Source organism: Catharus ustulatus, chromosome Z (genome assembly GCF_009819885.2).
Source record: "Catharus ustulatus isolate bCatUst1 chromosome Z, bCatUst1.pri.v2, whole genome shotgun sequence".
In the NCBI taxonomy this organism is placed as follows: domain Eukaryota; kingdom Metazoa; phylum Chordata; class Aves; order Passeriformes; family Turdidae; genus Catharus; species Catharus ustulatus.
Window position 1 is genome coordinate 46,101,032 of NC_046262.2, and position 18,964 is coordinate 46,119,995.

Here is an 18,964-nt window from a genome sequence, read left to right on the forward strand (position 1 = left end):
CACAAGAACAGGTTATTATGGCTTGCTTTTTCTATATTATTCTCATGCTCTCAACATTTCATTGAAGTATATTAATTCCTTTTTAGACATGCATCAATTATGGAAAATATTTTAGTTCCTTAATAATTCTTCAATAAAAAGCTTTAACATCTCTATCTAGAAATACAAGTAATTTTTCCAGTTTGGCGGTCATTTATTTTGCCTCTAGTGATTTTAAGGGAAAAGTAAGTAAGAGACTGTGAAATAATCTGCACTAGAAACTGCTCATCAACTAGGATTGCCTGTAAAACCCAATATACTGAATGGTTGAATATCAGACCCTTTTTGGAAAAGCTGGTTCAGGAGATGAGAAGATGAGGCAGTTATTTCTGAACGTATTTTCAGTGCAAACAGAGATAAAAGATGGGCTTCCAAGCATAGAAGTGAATCTTTCTACTGCAAAAGGTTTATTTTAAAAGATCTGTCATTTTTCTGATTGCTCTCATTGTCATTCATTGAAATACCAAGGGCAATGCTGCCAGGATTTGAGTGTGGGCTCTTTCAGTATCGCAATTCTCAAAAGAGTGAAATAAAATCTCTCACATTAAACAATAATGCTTCTACATATAGTAATATTTGATAAATTTGTTACATATTACTCTAAAGAGGGTTTATACCATTGCTCATATAAAGACACTGTACAAATTATTCACTTGGTTCTCCATAAATGAATGTCTTACAGTTGTTCTCGTAAGAGATGATTACAAGAAATATGTCAGCAAACTGATAATTCAGGAGCAGTCACATGAAGTTGCACTATTTTAAACTGTATTAATATTACAAACAACTAACCTGGAAATAATTATTTTACATTATTATTTTACATTAGTATTTTACATTAATTCCTTATCAAAAATCTCTGTTAAGAACATCTAAAACACTAGAGATCTTAATTTATCTCAATGTATGCAGTAAATACAAATACCCAACTTTTCCTGGCTGAAATCCTACCCCATTTAAATTAATTCTTCTACCCATAGAGTGCAGCTTGGGAATTCATTAAGTGGTGCAGAAACATTAAGGCCACTGTGACTCATCTTCAATAGAAATGCAAAATCAAGACTTTATTATTTACAGCTCTAATGAAGCATCAGTCTGCTTTTTAAGTAACACCCAGGATTTCCTTTATAAAATACCTTTTAGATTATTAATATTAGGTGAATACAAAGAAAGGGAAGAGATGCTGTGATGGATGATTAGCCACTGCACAGTAAATAGTGACCAGTTGCTATCCAAACCCTTATTTACCTGACTAAAATGACCACTATAACATGCAGTCTTTCACAAGAGCAACAGAGATGTCAGAAATTGGAAGTGAATCTTATTTTAAAGAATACCACTCCTGAACAATATTTTTCTTTTAAACTGCAGTAATCTCCCCTAAAAGAGCAAAAAGTTGTTAAATGAATGTTGAATCTATGAAAATTTTAGTAATTAATCATTTTCCAAAGCATGGAATTGAATCTATGAAAGTTTTAGTAATACATCATTTTCTAAAGCATGGAAGAACAATGTCAGTTCTACTGCAAGTATCTATATAGAGTTGAGGATCTGCATAGTGAGATCCTAAACCATAGTAGAAATGTAATTAAAATCTCTGGTTGTTGTGAGCTGTCAAACAAAGTAGTGCTAAATTTTCCATACCTTAAAAATATCCTGTATTAAACTCAGTTTCATCTGCAAGGTTAGGTCTCACTAACAACCTCAAAATGTGGACAGATATGAAACTAACTTTTGAAACTAACAACTGCACCCCAGAGAGCAAGGTCAAATATTGTTTCAGCTTTTAAATTAATATTGTATAGGTTGTGTCTTCCTTTGAACTTGGTTCTATATTCTACAGAAATATGCTACTTATGGCTTTTAGTAAACCTGATAATCAAGCATGAAAGTTCAGTAACTGCTTTACGTATTTCAGATTACAGTAATTTCATGATTATAAACACTTCCAGGTGTTGGCAACTTTTTGTTTTTTGTCCATATATAAGCCGCACTTGATTATAAGCCGCACTTCCGAGTTCGGACCAGAATTTTAGTCAAAATGGTGTGGCTTATAATTGTGAAATTACTGTACTTTACTACAGAGACTGGAGATTTTCCTTTTACACTGATAACTACATCTACTTTGTGGAATTATCACACATTTAACTAAAGTTTCTGTATTACTTCATGTGCTTGTGATTCATGATTCAATAATGACAAAGCATAGCTGAGTACATCTAAAACAATAGAAAACTCAGATCAACATTCTGGGATGCTGCAAATAATTTGCTACATAAACTAGACTTCCATTGATCAGCATTCAGGAAAGTGGTTCATTTATTTAATCCATAACTTTCCTTAATGTACTTCTTTTAAATCTTGTTGCCTACACAGAGTTAGATATTTAATCCAGGAGCTATGATAAATTTCCCAGTTCTTGGCATCACTATTATTTTTCTTAGACTCCTACACATAATGTTACCAATTACTTAAACAGAAAGGAAGATTAGAAAAATTCAAGCAACAAGTAGATAAGAGAACTTAAATACAGAAATCCCACACAAAGAAAAACCAAAAAATCAAAAAAAACCCCCAAAAAAACCCCAAGAAAATTAGGAGTGAGCTGCACTCCTAATAAAAAATATCAGCAGCCATATGCTGCCTTCAGCCACATCTTGCTGTAGAAGGGTTAAAATGCAGTCAGAACCAAATGCATTTTTAAATGAATAGGTTGCTTCTGGGTATAAATAGGTAAACTGGCTTACTGAAAACAAATGGACGTACCTGCAGAGACACGGGGACAGTCAGGCAGCATGGACTCCACTGACGTGTCGAGGGGTTCAGAGCTGGACACCCAGTTACAACAGTTCTGTAAGAGCAGGCAGTCAATTCTTGGGATAAGCCAAAAACTCAGAGCAAAATTAAATGTAAATGTTGTAAGTGAGGACAATGATCACATCAAAATACGCAAACTAATTTACATAGCAGTCACAGTAAACAACTGGAGAGTACACTACCCTAACTTACACTTACTGACAATGAAATAATGTAATTTTATATAAATAAGTAAGAGGAAGAATGTAATTCAGCAGATTTGTAATGTGCTTAAGCATCACGGTTTTTAAGTGCTACTTTGAGTGCCAGTGGATTTGAGCAGGTGCTTAGATCAACTAGTGTTGAAACTACACTAGTTTTAAGATTTTCTGAGTTGGTGTTGATATAAACAGGTGTTGGTATAAACACTGAGCCTGCTCATTTGCCGATGTTAAGAAATCAGAATTTTTCAGCGTGTTTTGGAGTACACTGTGGAAAGAACTTTCGTGAAAATATGTAACAACATATAACTAAACAGAAAATATCAAGATATCAGATTACAGTATATTCAAGAATACAAGCTGCACTGAGTATAAGCCGCATCTCTGGGTGTTGGCAAATATTTCGTTCTTTGTCCATAAATAAGCCGCACCTGAATATAAGTCGCTCTGTCGTTCACAGCGAGGACACACGTGCAACAAAGTTGCCAAATACTAACAGAACCGCGGCATGGTGGGGGGTTTACTGGCTCAACTAAGGCTGTGCAGGCTCGGCCCGCTAGGGGCTGCTGACGGGGTCAGGTGGCACAGCTCGGCGGCACCGCTCAGGGCTGGCTGCTGCCTCTGGGTTCGCTCGCCCCGGCCCTGCTCATGCCGTGGCACCGGCCGGGCACGGAGAGTGCGCCCCGCTCACACCACGGCGCCAATCAGGCACGGAGAGTGCGCCCCGCTCACGCCGTGGTGCCGGCCGGGCACGGAGCGCCCCCTGCTCCCGCCACAGTGGCGGAGGGCGGGGGCAGAGCCCCTCCCCTCCTCCCCGCGCCGTGGCAATGGCGACGCGGGCTCCCCCCCTCCTCCCCGAACCGCGGCAATGGCGGCGCGGGCCCCCCCGTCTCTCCCCCGGGCTGCGGCAGAGGAGGGAAGAAGAGAGCTCTCCTGCCTCTCTCCCTGCCCCCCGTGCTGCCTGCAGGGAGCCAGGGCAACAGAGTAACAATTTGTAACAATCACGAAATGCCAGCTTTTACTGGCAGGTGCTTGGTTCGGCGCCCTTGTTGGCACGTCTGGGGTTGTAAATGTCAGAAAATTATTCACAGATTAGCCGCCCCCGACTATTAGCCGCACTTCCGGGTTTCCACCAAAATTTTTGTCAAATTGCTGCGGCTTGTATTTGTGAAATTACTGTAATATTAAAATAATTGGAAATATAGCTGAGATGAATGTGTGTGAATATTAAAAAAAGACATATATGGTGTCTGAGGAATTGTATTCACAAAGCCTTTATATTTACTTTCATTCCTGAACCTCTGAGTAGGATGAATTTACCATGAATTTTCTAAATGTTTTGCTCCAAATGCTATCTATTCAGAGTAGTCCATAAATTGAAGTATTAAATAATATGCTTTCAATGAAACATGATGAAAAGACACCAATTAAATTGAAGATTTAATTATAAAGCAACCACATTTTTAATGAGATTACCAGCTGAACAAAAAGATGTACACTGCTTCCTCTTTAAAAATCTGAGTTTTTCCTTTCTGAAAACTTGATTTAACTTCATTAAGCAGAAAAGGTAGAAAAACAACACAACTTTTTGGAAAGACCAAATCAATTTTCAGACAGATTTGTAAAAAAAAAATATCATCAGTTCATGACAGTAAAAATGGATGAGTTCTCTTCTGGTAAACAGTACGTATTGTGCATTTGTAGATGCTTGCTGCCCTAGCTGGGCACCATAGAGTCTGTCCTCACTGTGGAAAGATCCTTGACTGGTAGATCAAGTCTCTTATTGTATTTCCTTAATTCATTCTGTCTGGAAGAAGATGTCAGCTGTGTTGCAGTGAGGAGAGAATTTCAAAGGTTTCAGTCCCCACCAATAAAGGGCGAGGAATGGCTTTTGAATAGATTTGTCAAGGCAACCCTACTGTTCTGGGACCAGGGAGAGCAGGGACAACATAAAGGAAGGGTTGCTGTATGAGATTAGAAAGTGAAGTTCACAAAGCATGGCAGATTCTTGTAAGAAACAGCAGATCAATGAAACTATTGAACTCAATGCAAAGAGAAAAAAACAAACACACTATCCAATAATACAACATATTTAGTAAAAAATTGTTACAATGGAAGTATTTCATGACGGTTTTAAGGTTTAAAGTAGCAAAGCATTGTAATTTTGTGATTTGCATGTGTAATTTTAATTAACAGCTGAACGTGAAATTGGAAATGTAAGGTGGTAAAAATTACAAAAGAAGTAAAATTTTTATGAAGTATTACAATCATTTGAAATAAGTAAAATTAATATTAACTACTGATAGAACACTACATCAGAGAGCTGGAGATAATACAGAAGATTAGCACACAATTAACTAGCTTTTATATACAATGTGACACTTGCCTCTAAGAAATAAGTATTCTCGAAAGTAGTGTCAAGATATGTAAATGGCTGATTTGTTTTATCATTCATCACAGCTCCTAATAAATTCAAAATTCATGACATCTATAGGTACTAAAAATAGGCCACCAGTAATACAGGAGAGATAGCTCCAGTGAAGAATTACTTTAACAATTCATTCTTTCAATGACAGCAATTAGCCCTACAGACAGGCAGCGATTAGGTGTATATTTTAATTATTATTCATTTTACCACTAGCCTTAAAACTGATTAAAGTAAGAGATATCCAGGTAATATGTTAGTCTTAATACCACTCAGCCACCCTTCACATATGTAAAATTCTTCTTTCTTATAGGAGATTTTTAATACTAATGTAAGTTATGACACTCCATCCACTTTTTAGGCCATTAATCATTTAACTTATTCTTTAACATCTACTTTCTGCAAATGAAATTAAAGATAATGCACTTTTTTATTCAGACTAAATGCTTAAAGAAAAATGGAGTTTTACAGGATTTAAAATTTCAGTTTTACTTCATAACACATATTTTAAGGTTTTTATTTCCCATAAAGAAAATGGGGATTTCTCTGACAGAGCCTGTACGGGTTACCATTCTTTATATTTTTAACACTTAAGTAGAGCTCTCAGGCTGCATCCCAGGTGATCCCCTATTTCCATCAGGTGTGGCCTATAAAACTTTTAGGTTAAGTCAGGAATAGGCACTGTATACACAAACTTTCACTAAACCCATGAGAAAAAGTCAAGCATAAAATAAAGTTTAGGATATGACTAGTTGAAATTCACTCGGTGCAACTTTTGTTTTAGTGTCCTGCCATGGAAATGCAGAAAACAGAGATGAGTCTGATCTGGTGAGGATGAGACTCATAAACAGTAGTTTAGTTGGTCTTACTCTAAAAAGATGATTTTTAGAACGTCAGCAACCCCATACCTAAGTATAACAGCTTCTGAGTGCTACAGGAGTAATTACATATAAAAAGCTGCTGAGAGAAAGGATATTTTGCCAGAAGGGCAAATCATCAAACTGAGTCATGAAGAGCTTAAAGAGGATTTTCCACCACTACCAGATCAAATCAGCAGCACAGGGTGCACCCAGGACTTTGCTCCAGATATCAGGCACTGCATGAGCTTCCTTGCTATGCCTCTATTTTGCTGCACATGAGGCAGAAACACTGGACTTGGTGCTTAGTATTTTGACTGTTAACTTAGCAGTTCAGAAATGGCATTAATCTTGGTTATTTTAGTGGCCAGTATGAATACATGACTTTCACTGCTCTGTATTATGCTGTCTTTCATACCCAGACATGTTCATTCAGCCATATACATATGCATATACCCAAATTCTTTTTAAAAAAAAGGCCTTACCTCTCGCATCCACTCTCGAATGGTTTTCCCAACTTCCTGATGCCACACATTGTGAACTGAGTCTGTCAACGCCACAGCAGTTACCCTATTCTTTACTGCTGCCTCTCGTTGAATCATCTGTTAAAAATATTGTATTTAAATTAATTCATTTTACTGAATAGAGTCTGCTTAATCAGAGATAATGATCCTAAATTTAAAAAGAAACAGCAATACAGATTCAATACTTGACTTCACTTGTTTTAAAGTTTATACAATTCCTAACAGGTCCAGAGAAACAGAAACACTTAAGATTTTTGATTAAAAAAATAATACTAACTTTTAACTGACTGAACTATTCATTACTATTACTTTCCATGTGGCTTGACAATTCTAGGATTAAAGGTATCATAGTGAAAAAATGAAGATTCCCTGAGGACACCTTTTACAGGCTTCTCCAAGTTCATATTTCAGTTCTTCAGGGAAACTGGTACCTGTGGTTCACTGTAAGGCTCTCATGACTATCATCTACTAATTTTCAGTAGATTGCTGTAGTTTCTCTGATGTATAATCTCACTTTGCCTTGTATAAGTTTTTTCTTTTTCTATACAATTTAGCTATCTTGCACACTCACCATGGTCCCAAAATTCTTCTCTCTTCTCTCTTATTCATATGCCTACTCAGCTAACACCAAAGCCTCTCAACTGTTTTTTGGATATTACAGACCCTCTGTTGTTGCAAATGAGTCAGACTAAATAATATCAGTTCTAAAACAAATTAACTCATTACTGCAAATAACACAAACTGACAAAGACGCTGTGAAACTCAGCACTGCTATGCAAGATAAAAGGTACTGGGAAAGAATAGTTTGATATCAAAGAGAGACAAAAAGGTTTTAATCTCCTGACATGAGTGATCCTAATTTGTAACAGTGAATCAAAGAAAGCATAATAAATTATACTTATAAAATCAGTATTTCACACCTGGTGTCATTAATACTGTGTATGCTGCAATAAAGTTAATTTTTTTGAGCTTCCCTTTGTATAGATGTAACACATACCACATTTCTAAAATAAGGTATTCTCTCTTCGTGCTCTAGGTAACTGCTTATCAGCACACATGCTGCACCTCTGAACTCAATGCTCCATGTGCTTGTCATAAGAATGACTCCAAAAACCTACCAGAAAAAAAGTCTTTTGAAAGGGACAGTATCTAAAACCAAGACCTGTCAGCCAAACATACCTAACTTGTATCTGAGTAAGTGTTTTCATCACACCTTATGTACTAATATTCCTGTTCCAGTGTGTCCTAGTTTGGAGGACAGGTGTCTGCTAAGAAAAGCAGGAGCCTCTCTTTGAAATGGAAAATGTAAAAACCACCCCCTCCAAATTATTATAACTTTGAAATCAAGTAGCTCTCAGGCAAAAATATGGGAATTAGGAATAACAGTTCTTTACTAGAGAAATTAAAATAGAAATACAATACTACAAAGAAACAGACCTCAAGCCCTGGCAAAGCCAGAGTACAACCTGACACCCCATCAGGCAGGGTGTTGATAGCAGTCCCATTAAATGGTGGCTGTAGTCCTTTTGTAGAGACAGATGTGATTCAGTTGAAGCAGTTTCCTGTAGAAGGTGCAGTTTCCTTCCGGAGCTCCAGTGGTGATGTGGAGAAATCTAGCTTCCCTCTGGAATCCAGTGGAGAAAGGGCTACCTTAGTGTCCCCAAAACCTCTGTTTTATCTTGGTAAGAAACGTTGGGCCCTTCCCCCTGGCTGGAGCAACTTCCAATGGGATGAAGTAATTTTATCAGTTACACAGTGGGACTCAATGGGCCATTAGCAGAAAATGACTCACTGGAGGAAGGATGGGTTGTGAAAAGATAAAGAACAATGCCCCATCTGGCTTCAATGGATGGCCCATTAGCAGAACATCTCCCATGGCGATAAGGATCACCGTCTCTACCCTCAACAGATGGTGATAGAATACATACCTTTTATCACATCCTGTATTGTAACCCCAGACACAGTGCTCTGCATTCTAGCACTCATTTGGCTGCAGGGTCTTCCACAAAACACAGTGATTAAACAGGAAAAGGTGCAAAAATGTCACTGTTCTTGAAGCCCACATACCTACTTATTACTCAGAGTTTTTACATGCTGGGTGGAGTTTAACATCAACACCAGTTCAGTATTCCAGCATGACCTCCTCCATGAAGTTGTAGTATTCAGAAACACTTCTAATGACTAGCAAAGATAAAAAACATGCTTTGCTTTGGAAAAGCAGTATTTTTTCAAGCTCCTGTGTCCCATGTTTCTGTTTTGAAAACTAGCCACCCAGTCATCTTAGAACACCACTTTTTTCTTCAAATTACAAGAAAATAAAAAAGTGCAGATCCCTTTTTCTTTTCCAGACCTAGCTCAGGTTTGCTATTCTCAATTTCCCTATGTACATGTAAGAACTGGCAGCCATTGATCACCATGTCTTTCTACTCTTTCTTCATATAGGAGAGTCTTTGCTTTTCATGTCATATATGATATATAGAAAATAATATGCAATACCCAACATGTTCCTGGAGCTTGCCATTCAGCCTTGTGGATGCCTGCAGAATCATATTCTCTTCACAAAAATCAGCAAGTGACTGAGGCTGGCCATGTGATGTTTTTGATAACTCAGCCACAGTGCTAGGGTTCAGATAAGGTCTCATGGATGCAGCAGCAAAAAGGGATCAAAGGGATTAACTGAGCTTCACTTACAGATTTTTTAACATCCAGCCCAGAAGTAAAAAGTTTTGGTAGGCATCCATACCTTTCTGAGCCAACTTGGAAAGAAACAGACAAAAACAATACATCAAGTTGGGAAAGGATCAAGGGTGTAACCTTCACTTATATAAGAACTCTAACATGTCCATGTTTCAATGACACAGAAATGTCACAACATGTCATTGTCATGTCAAACCGAGGACACTTTTGCTTCTATCAGAGCAGCTCCAGTCTCCTGCTACAATGGGACATTCATTGATAATAATAATCAAGGAGAACAGATTCAGGTTAAGCTCAAGCAGCAGATCCTTTTATCAGGAATGATAATTTATCCTGCAAGAAGATAACTCCAGGTGCTTTTGGGCACAGATGCTTCAATACTCAGTAAATATGTCAGATTCAATGGATTGATAGCTCACAGTTAGAATATACTACTCTTTTTTAAAACCAGTTTTGAATTAAGATAAATTTTAAAAATTAAATGAGTAGAACAAAATTGTAAAGGCAAAAGAGACTGACCTTAAACAATAATGTAGCATTCAGCTACCATTCATATCTGATATAACTTGAAATTTGTTATAGATCCCGAGGGAGGGATACTATGGGATGCATGATTTACATTTCCCAGGACTTGCTTTATTCTATCCAGCCTGTATAGTCTTTTGAGGTGGACATAATAAAACCGAAGATATTTAATATGCCACAGTCTACTAAAAATACTAAGATGTAGAATTCAGAAATTTTTTTTTACTGAAGCAAAGGCCTAAGATTTTTGTCTAAAGTTCATTTATATCTTATAATCTTTTTACATCAGTAAATTTCACATGCAGAAAGTTTTCACAGCCTAGGAATTACATAATTTCCTCTCAACACCCATTAAAATATCTTAAATTATTCTTAGCTGACTAGATTTTGCAGGAGAACATCTCTGTGAACTTCATCACTTGATGGGTCACTCTCCCCTTACACTCTTTCTTCCAATAATTTATTTACAACCAGGAATAGGTAAACTGGCATTTCTGTATTATGTAAATAGGCTCTTATGTATTACTGCATCACTCATGATTCCAGTCCTCTAGAATTTCCCTTTTTCTCTCTACAAGCATTTCCATATTTTTTCTTTTTTTCTTGTGTTCCTTCTTCGTAGTCATAGTAAAGTTTGATTTTTTAACTTATTAGCCATATATCAACACTATATATTTGATTCCCTTAGAATGACAAGTTGTAGACCAGTTTTCCTTACAACAAATCAGAAAGCATTCAAGCATCCTTTTGAAAGTCCTCTTTATCCCAGTGGCTGAAAATTTGTTCCTTCACTTTGGAAGGGAAAATGTCAATTGTCTAGTTGCAGAAGTATTCAAATCTAACAGTTACATAAGCAAGAACTTAAAAACTCCTAAAAAATGCATTCCTTAAGTTCATACATAATAATTACTCATTTGTTGCTCAACTTAGTAAGTATTCTACTGCTAATCTGTAAGTTGACATTACACAGTTATCATAACATTATGTCAAAAGGTTGATACCTGTATTATCTGTAGTGTGTGGAAATAAAACACAGTTTCACACATACAATACATACGCAGTATGTTTAGTATGCATATATAGTGAGGATTGATGGCAAAATATGCCTTTGGTATATATTTTACAGAATAATACTCCTGCCAAATGAAAGCATCAGTGTGTTAAAAGAGGGCTCAAAGGTCTGATCTTGCCAACATGAAAATCCATGGAAGTACCAATTAGACTTCAGGTAAATGGCCTGTGGGAGTAAATCCTAGACACATTCATCCCATACTCATCATACCTATTCCAACATTTAAAACAAGCAAAAAATTAAAACTTCTGAGAAAAGTTAGAGTAAATGAAAACATTTTTTTACAGGCTTTTATTTTTGCAGGTTCTTATAATTAAAAACCATCATGTCATGTTCAGGGAATATTTACTCTTCTGAGTTGTTTGTAATTAGGAATGAGGAAAAATAGATTAAAAATGAATTAAAAATACACCCATATTTTAATTTCTCTTGAAGTTTTGAAGTAACCTTTTCAGCTACTTTCTTTGTGTTCCATAGCAATTTCAGTTGTGGTATGGTGTTTACATGGTATGCGCTGGACTTCAATGGGCACATCAACAACAAGCATTTGACTTGAAGCAATATAAATTTGATGTAATTATACTCCATAGCATCCAACTGCATCAGATTGGTTTGAGACACTTAAGACATTCTGGCACCTGTAAGCAGAATTCTTTCCAGGGGAAACAACTGGAAGCCCCTGTCCAAAGTCCTCAATGGTTTCCACATGTGGAATTAATTTGCAGTAGAAATTCTAGTGGATCAAAACAGCAGCAGTTGGATGCTGAAATATTAATAAAAGCAATGGTAGATGGAAAGAGAGAAGAAATCACATGACAGAATAGTGTGCAAGAGAGTAATTTTTACTTCCTTTTGGAAAGGCATGTGGATTTTTTTTTTTTGTAACTTCATATGCTCTCCTTGTGACTTTCTTGTTACTGATCTACAGCCAACCAACATCCCTTTCAACCATCATTTCACTCAGTCTCATACAAACCAATTAACTAGTCTGTCTGCCTGGCAGCACTTGAGTCTCTCCTCAGTTATGAAAAATCCTCTTCAGCAGGAAGTATGTAATTCTGTATTCTGTAGTGTAAGTTTGTTGGTTTGGCATTCCTAAGACCTTTCACTGCTTCCTGAATAGAATTCCTGAATTTCTGAAATACTCCCAGTTTTCTGCACATCTTAAAATGAGATCAGATCCTCAAACCTTCATAAACTATGAATCATTAGAAATTAGAATTGCTGGGCTACTATGCTCAAACAGAACAAAGAAAAAATAACAAACAATCCAAAGTTCCACCAGTTGTCATTTTCAATTAGCAACAACAATCATCTTCCCTAAATGAATTTGCAGATGTGATAACATCCCTGCTTGTGGTAGACAAAGCCCCTGATACACGTCAGTTTTTAAACAGCAAAAGAAAATACCTTCAAATATACAATCAGATAATGACCATAGTACTTGCTGATATTTGGTTCAAAGATCCACTGGATGTTATATCTACAACTGTGATATTTTTCTACAGCAATAAATCACATGGTAGTAGTAGTAATAATGCATGAACATAATGAAACAGATTGTTTTAAAGCTTCTAGAGACTTGTATTTGTCAAAGTTCACAATGTAAACCAATTTCTCTCACAGAACTTCTACTGAAAATTATCAACTTACATTGGAGCTGTTAAGTTCATTAAATCAATCATGAGTAGAAAAATATTTAAATCAAAAATAGGCCAAGACTTAAAAAATCATCTCCCTTATACATAGCTCAGTAAAAAACCCCAACTAAAAAAAACCTGTACCCAGATTTCTGCTGGTGTATTTTTGAACAGTGCAAACAAAACTCATGGTTCTCTTGTAGAAAGCTTCTGGCTTCAGCCTAATTAAAACTTTAAACTTAATAATGAGATTCTCCTGTTCTCTTGACCCTAGTGTGTCATAACAGGGAGCTTACAAGATTTTTGTAAATGAGGGAAACACCAATTTTTAAAAATTTTTTTTTCCTCAAAGACAAGTGGTTTAGGTGTGGCAGGGCTTAAGGGTAGGAACGCTGGCTCACCTCAACTACAAACCTAACAACAATTTGTTTAGCATGAATGAAGCACAGCAACTCAACAGAAAGCCCATCATATAACATAAACTGGTGTGGCACCACAGGAATAAAAACCTTTTAATTGATCTGCTACATCTTGCCCACAGCAGACCAAACCAAAACTAGATGGTGGCAGGGACATCCTTCACTCTCTGGAGAATGAAATGTGGGCATTCTGCAGATAAATTCCTACCAGGTGAAAAGTGTACATTAGACAAAAGGGTTTGGTGAAGCTCCTTCACATTAGAAATTCATCTAATGCAAACAAAAACGAATCCATTTTTTACTGGACCTCAAGACATTTCAGCAATGAAGGTTGCTGAGATACTTCCCTTTGCACTGCTGCAAGAACTGCTGGGGTGATCAGAAAAGAAGGTTTGGAGCACGAGTCTACTTGGAGTCAGCCAGTTGGGACTCCCTTCTGACGGCTGAAGCCTGATCAACATAAGTGCTAATATTCCTATGTTGCTGATAGCAGCAGCTAGTTGCTGTATTGCCTATAATACATGATATAAAAACCAGTCCAGTCTTATGAAAGTGGAGCTCCACAAGCTCAAATTGCCACAAAGTGTCCAAAACTACCATGCGCAGTATTCGACACAATTAACGCTGAGAAGCATCTGCTACTCAAGCTAGGTTGTTTAAAGACAGTTTGCATATGTGCACTGCAAATACACGAGCCCCAAGAAAATCGTAACTTGCAAAACCACACAGTTCACTAAACTATTTCATTTCATACTCACAGTTAATTTGGATTTGGGTAGTGCAAGATGGTGTGAACCTGTGATCACACCAAACCTCCAGCGAAGCACATCCTGTGCCGCTCTGGCTTTACCATGTGTCTGTGTAAGCAGCATCTTTTTAATAGGGATGCAGGAGGCTGCATCCGTTCTCCAGCTGACATAAACTCAGCCTGCAAGATCAGTCCTCCACTGGTATAGCTATGCAAAACCTGCACTGGAGATTTTGTTAACAAAGTTATGTTGGCTGTGATGATGAAGGATTTTTCCACTCTTTGTCAGTAAAACCTTAAAAATCATAGCTTTGTTTTCTCCTGGTTTATCTGGATTTCTGTAGCAATGGACAGCTATTTGAGTGTCATGCCTAGTTGGAAATAAAATAATAAAGTAAAATAAAACAAAAAAAAAAATCAAGAAAAGTCAAGGTCTCCACAAGCTATGAAAGAGAGACGTCTCTGCTTGAAATTGGGAGTGTCCTCAGCCTTTTACCCCAGACTTGCTATCCTGGGCTCAGCTTTCACAATGACTTTCACGGTCCTAGTCAGCTCTGGGCATGGTCAAACCACAGGCTATCATTTTGAACATCTCCTCGTATAAATGTAGGTTGGGTACCAGATTTTCAGCCTGATCTTGCAGCCATTAGAGGCCGTTGAAGCACTTAGGAGCAGCTGTGCCCAGCTGATACCCAACAGTGTAGCCCACCTGACATTTTCTCAGAGGTGCTCCATCAAAGCATGGTGTCAAGCACTGCCTTAGACCTATCAGTGAGCAAACCATAGTAAATTTTCAAACCACACCAGTTTTGTTGCTATTGACAGAAGTTATAGGAAGCTCCTATCAGGGAGCTTACATGAGAGAAGTCCTTGAGGACTTTTCAGTCTCAGGGAGGAGCAGGGACTTGAGATGCAGACGACTGAGTTATGATGACTATAGTAATTTCACGACTATAAGGCGCACCCTTTCGACTAAAATTTTGGTCTGAACCCAGAAGTGCACCTTATAGTCCGGTGCGCCTTATATAATGTACAAAGTTGCGAAATTTGCAAACTTGGAAGTGCGAGCTGCGAGCCAAGTCGGGAACGGCGGGAGCCGCGGTTGCCAGGCTGGGGGATGCTGGGACGCGGCATGGCTGCTGGGTGGGGGGATGTGGCGTGGCCACCGGCTGGGGAGAAGAGGGGGGAAGCGGGGCAGCCACCAACCACAGGGAAGCGGTGAGAAGCGGCGTCGCTGCCGCCGACTGCAGGGAAGTGGTGACAAGTGGCGCAGTCACCGACCACGGGTTAGTGGCGAGAAGTGGCGAGAAGCGCCGCCACTGCGGGAAAGCGGCAAGAAGCAGCGAGAAGCGCCGCCACAGCGGGAAAGCGGTGAGAAGTGGCGAGAAGCGCCACCGCCGTGGGAAAGCCTTATAGTGCCTTATAGTCTGGTACGCCTTATATGATCCACAAAGTTGTGAAATTTTCCAACTCCTGGGGGGTGCGCCTTATAGTCTGGTGTGCCTTATGGTCGTGAAATTACTGTACTTCAGTTGCCACATGTTGGACTCTCTGCAGTAGCTCATAGCTTGCATGGGCTCCACTGAAGGCTGGCAGCAGATAGAAGCTGGACTGTTGATATTGCTAACAACTTCAGCCATCTGGTCCACCCATCTGAGGGATGTGACTGCTCCCCAGTCCAGCTCCAAACTGCCACTGTTTTCAGCCACAAGGCTTTAAGTCTGGTCAATGTCCCAGTGATAGTTACTTTGGCCGATTTCAGATCAATCAGGCAGCCGGACTGGAGAGAAACAAAACCTATGTACATAGGAAAGAAGTTCTTTCTAAGGTACTTGTTTGAGCTCAACATCTTCAAAATCACAGTGGAACAACTCTGCTCTATCTAAAAGGCCAGTATGCATATAAAATGGATGAATAAAACTAGTTGTTTATTCTCAGTCTTGTTGGACAACAGGGTAAAATGGCATTACTTCTTCATTGCCTCAGTTTGAATGGTACATGGCAAACTATCACTACAGTTTTATGCAAATCTCATGGTGGTGCATTTTTCAAGGAAATAATTGGGTTCCTCGTATCTAATTTCATTCCTAGAAAAAGAAAGAGAACTGTAGTGGTTTAACATCGAGAAGGGCAAATCCTCAACATATTTCTAGATGTTGGCTGTGTCTAGGAAAGGACTGGTCATTTATTTAGGAAATTGCACACAAACATATCAACCTATGTATTAACTTTTATTAGAAAACTGGGCGTTAAAAACATAAAAAACAAACAGAAAATGAGAAAAACTGAATGTTAAGCTCAGTACCTCACAGGTGAACATGACGTCTGACCTCCTTGTTATTTAAACATAGCTGGATTTCCTTTTCAGCCAGAGGATAAGACAACATTCACTCTTCCTATCCTTTGAAGCCTCAGCTTCGACTCCTATAACCTCTGAGTAACTTCAGAATGGAAAAGTTCCTCCACAGTCAAGGTCTCTGAAGCAAGAAGATATGTAAACTGGAATTTCTGAGGTCACACAAACTTCTGGAGGTAACTCTCCTTGTGATTAGAGAACAGCAGCAGCTTCCCTTCTCTTTCCCACTAAACTGCTGCTGCCATTTGCATAATCCTTCACCAAAAACTTACGTGCATGTGTGGTAGAAACCCGAATTACACAAAGCAGATCACAATATCATAGAATCATAGAATGGTTTGGGTTGGAAGAGACCTTTGACAACACCTAGTTTCAACCCCAATATATGACTGACATCTTCAAAGTCTGAAAAAACAGTAAAGCAGGAAAAAGAATGGATTTTTAAAAAATCAGTCCTCATACATTGGACGTGCCATCAGATATCCAACAAGGTTTCTCAGCCACTCATGAGATGGTAAAATAGCAGCAAGGCTAATAAGTCTCCTTGAAGAGATTTCAAATTCTGTAGGGTTTTGTGAAGCAAAGGTCGTATACCTATATAAAATACAGTTTTACAGAACATAAAAAACAACAAAAGAAATTATTCAGAAAAAGATCTTCCAATTTAGAGTACAGAATAGACTCATAAATTAAATATCTGGTCCATGTCCTATACCAGAAGCCATCAGGCACTGCTTTACTGGCAAAGGAAGTTCAGACTCTCTACCCTTCAAAGACGTGGGACATGAACCTGCTCTTCATTACATCTGGAGAGCCACAGCACTGCAGCAACATACGACTTCCACCTCAGCATCCCTGGACATAGAAACACAGTGGGTGTCTTGGATGCTGTCTTACTGCCATGAAGGATTTCTGGGTTCCTCTTCTGGCCTACTCAGTGATCTTGAATCAACCTGGTCATCAGATTGCCCACATTATTTACTTCTGAGGAATCCTCCAAGAGACCAATGTGTACTATGCTCTGCATTGTCCCCAGAAAAAGCCTGTTCATTAAACACCACAAATCACCGTCCAGTACTGATGACATCACTCAGAAAAGTGATGCTAGGTAAAGGTGAGTCAACATAAGAAAAACAAGTACCACTTCTTATCATGAGTGCTGTACCTAAGTATGAGGACAATGGATGCTGCAAAAAAGCACCAAATATTCCCAGCTGCACGTGTAGGAAGGTACTAATTTATCACACACTTTCTTTGGTGAAATAACCTAACCTCTTCAGGTTTTCACAGGCCTCAAAGAAGGACTGGGTTCTTAAGAATGATGGATGTTTACGTTCAAGGTTGTTAGGAAGTGGAAAAGTCTTCCTGAAAATTTTGTATTGGACTCTGCCCCTGGTGATTGCACTTAGGCTGCCAGACTCAGACTTTCCTGAAGGTGTCAGCCAGGCCACACTGGCTGGCTCCAGAAACCAAGCTACACCAGTGGGTAAGCTGAGATGGCTTGGCGAGCACTGGGCAATATTCCCCTCTCGATGCTCAAAGAGTAGCCTGCAGGCAGAGCTGCAATAGTGAATGTCTGGTCCACCAGGTATGACCTGAAGAAATGGTAGCCTTTGTTCTGTGACCACGAGAACTCATCAGAACACCACAGAACCTGAAGATCAGCCACCCCTGCACTAAAGTAAAATGTCTGCTGAGCTTTCTAGACACACTCTACAGTTTCTAGACAGTGTACTCTGAAAAAGGTTTGTTGTGGCTTTAATTACTTACCCATCCTTGTAAGCTAAGGACTCATAATTTTCAACTTCAAAAAAAAGATTCCAGAGATAGAATGGAAAACAAAATATATTTAGTGAAATCTACATATTCAGGCTATAATCAATAAAATTTTAAAATGTTAAAATCACGGGATAAGGTAGAAAGTCAGTCCCTCTTTCCCACAGCATTTAATGTCCGCTTTTTATTATACATCTACCAAATTATAACCTCCTTGAAAGAGAACCATTTTCCTTTTGAAAACACAGTTGGAAGTTTAAGCATCTAGCACACTGAGAGGTATCCCTGTATGCTCTTTGCCTAATTTTAAAGTAAGTTAAATAGAATATATAAAGTAGCCATTTAGTTAGATCAAAAGGTAGCTGGAGCCACCCCTAGTGTTTATTTCCAAACCATTACACATCACTAGCAAGATACTCCATGACCCTCTGATCTCATAAGGCTCATAAGCCAAAAAGCAACTGCCAGCCTTATTTCTGCTCCTTTTCCTCCAAAGTCCTCCTCAGTGAAGAAACACACCAGGGTAAGTTTGCATTTCTTTATTTCACTACCAGCACCACCACCATCTTAGCTTATGCAGGCAGAGTGGGGTCTGATGAGCAATATGGCTTATCACACAATTGGTCAAAAGTCAGCATGTTACTGGACCATGACACCATATACAGTTCACAGCTTCCATCTCTGGGAGCTTCAATATCTACGTCTGTCCTCTTAGACAGATGACACCACACTCACATCTCCAGTACTTAAAGAAACAAGTCATTCATCAGAGACAGCAACTTGAAAGCTTCTGCATGCTTTTGGAGGGGTTGTACCAATGGAGGGCATCAGTTCTTAATATTAGAAACACGTACAGTGCCACATTCCAT

At 38.6% G+C, this 18,964-nt stretch overlaps 1 protein-coding gene across 8 annotated transcripts in view; it reads right to left on the reverse strand.

Annotated features, from left to right (window-relative positions):
- The window catches only part of FAM172A (family with sequence similarity 172 member A), a 298,225-nt gene that overhangs the window by 72,711 nt on the left and 206,550 nt on the right, over positions 1-18,964 (reverse strand). For 6 of the 8 annotated variants that reach the window (XM_033084694.1, XM_033084695.1, XM_033084692.1 and 3 more), the window contains exons 9-10: positions 6,824-6,940; positions 2,806-2,890 (exon numbers count right to left, since the gene is read on the reverse strand). In XM_033084694.1, the coding sequence (XP_032940585.1) occupies positions 2,806-2,890; positions 6,824-6,940 (202 nt within the window). Of the gene's footprint in view, positions 1-2,786; positions 2,891-6,823; positions 6,941-18,964 lie in introns of all 8 variants that reach the window. The other 2 variants (XM_033084697.1, XM_033084699.1) reach the window with 2 other exon arrangements.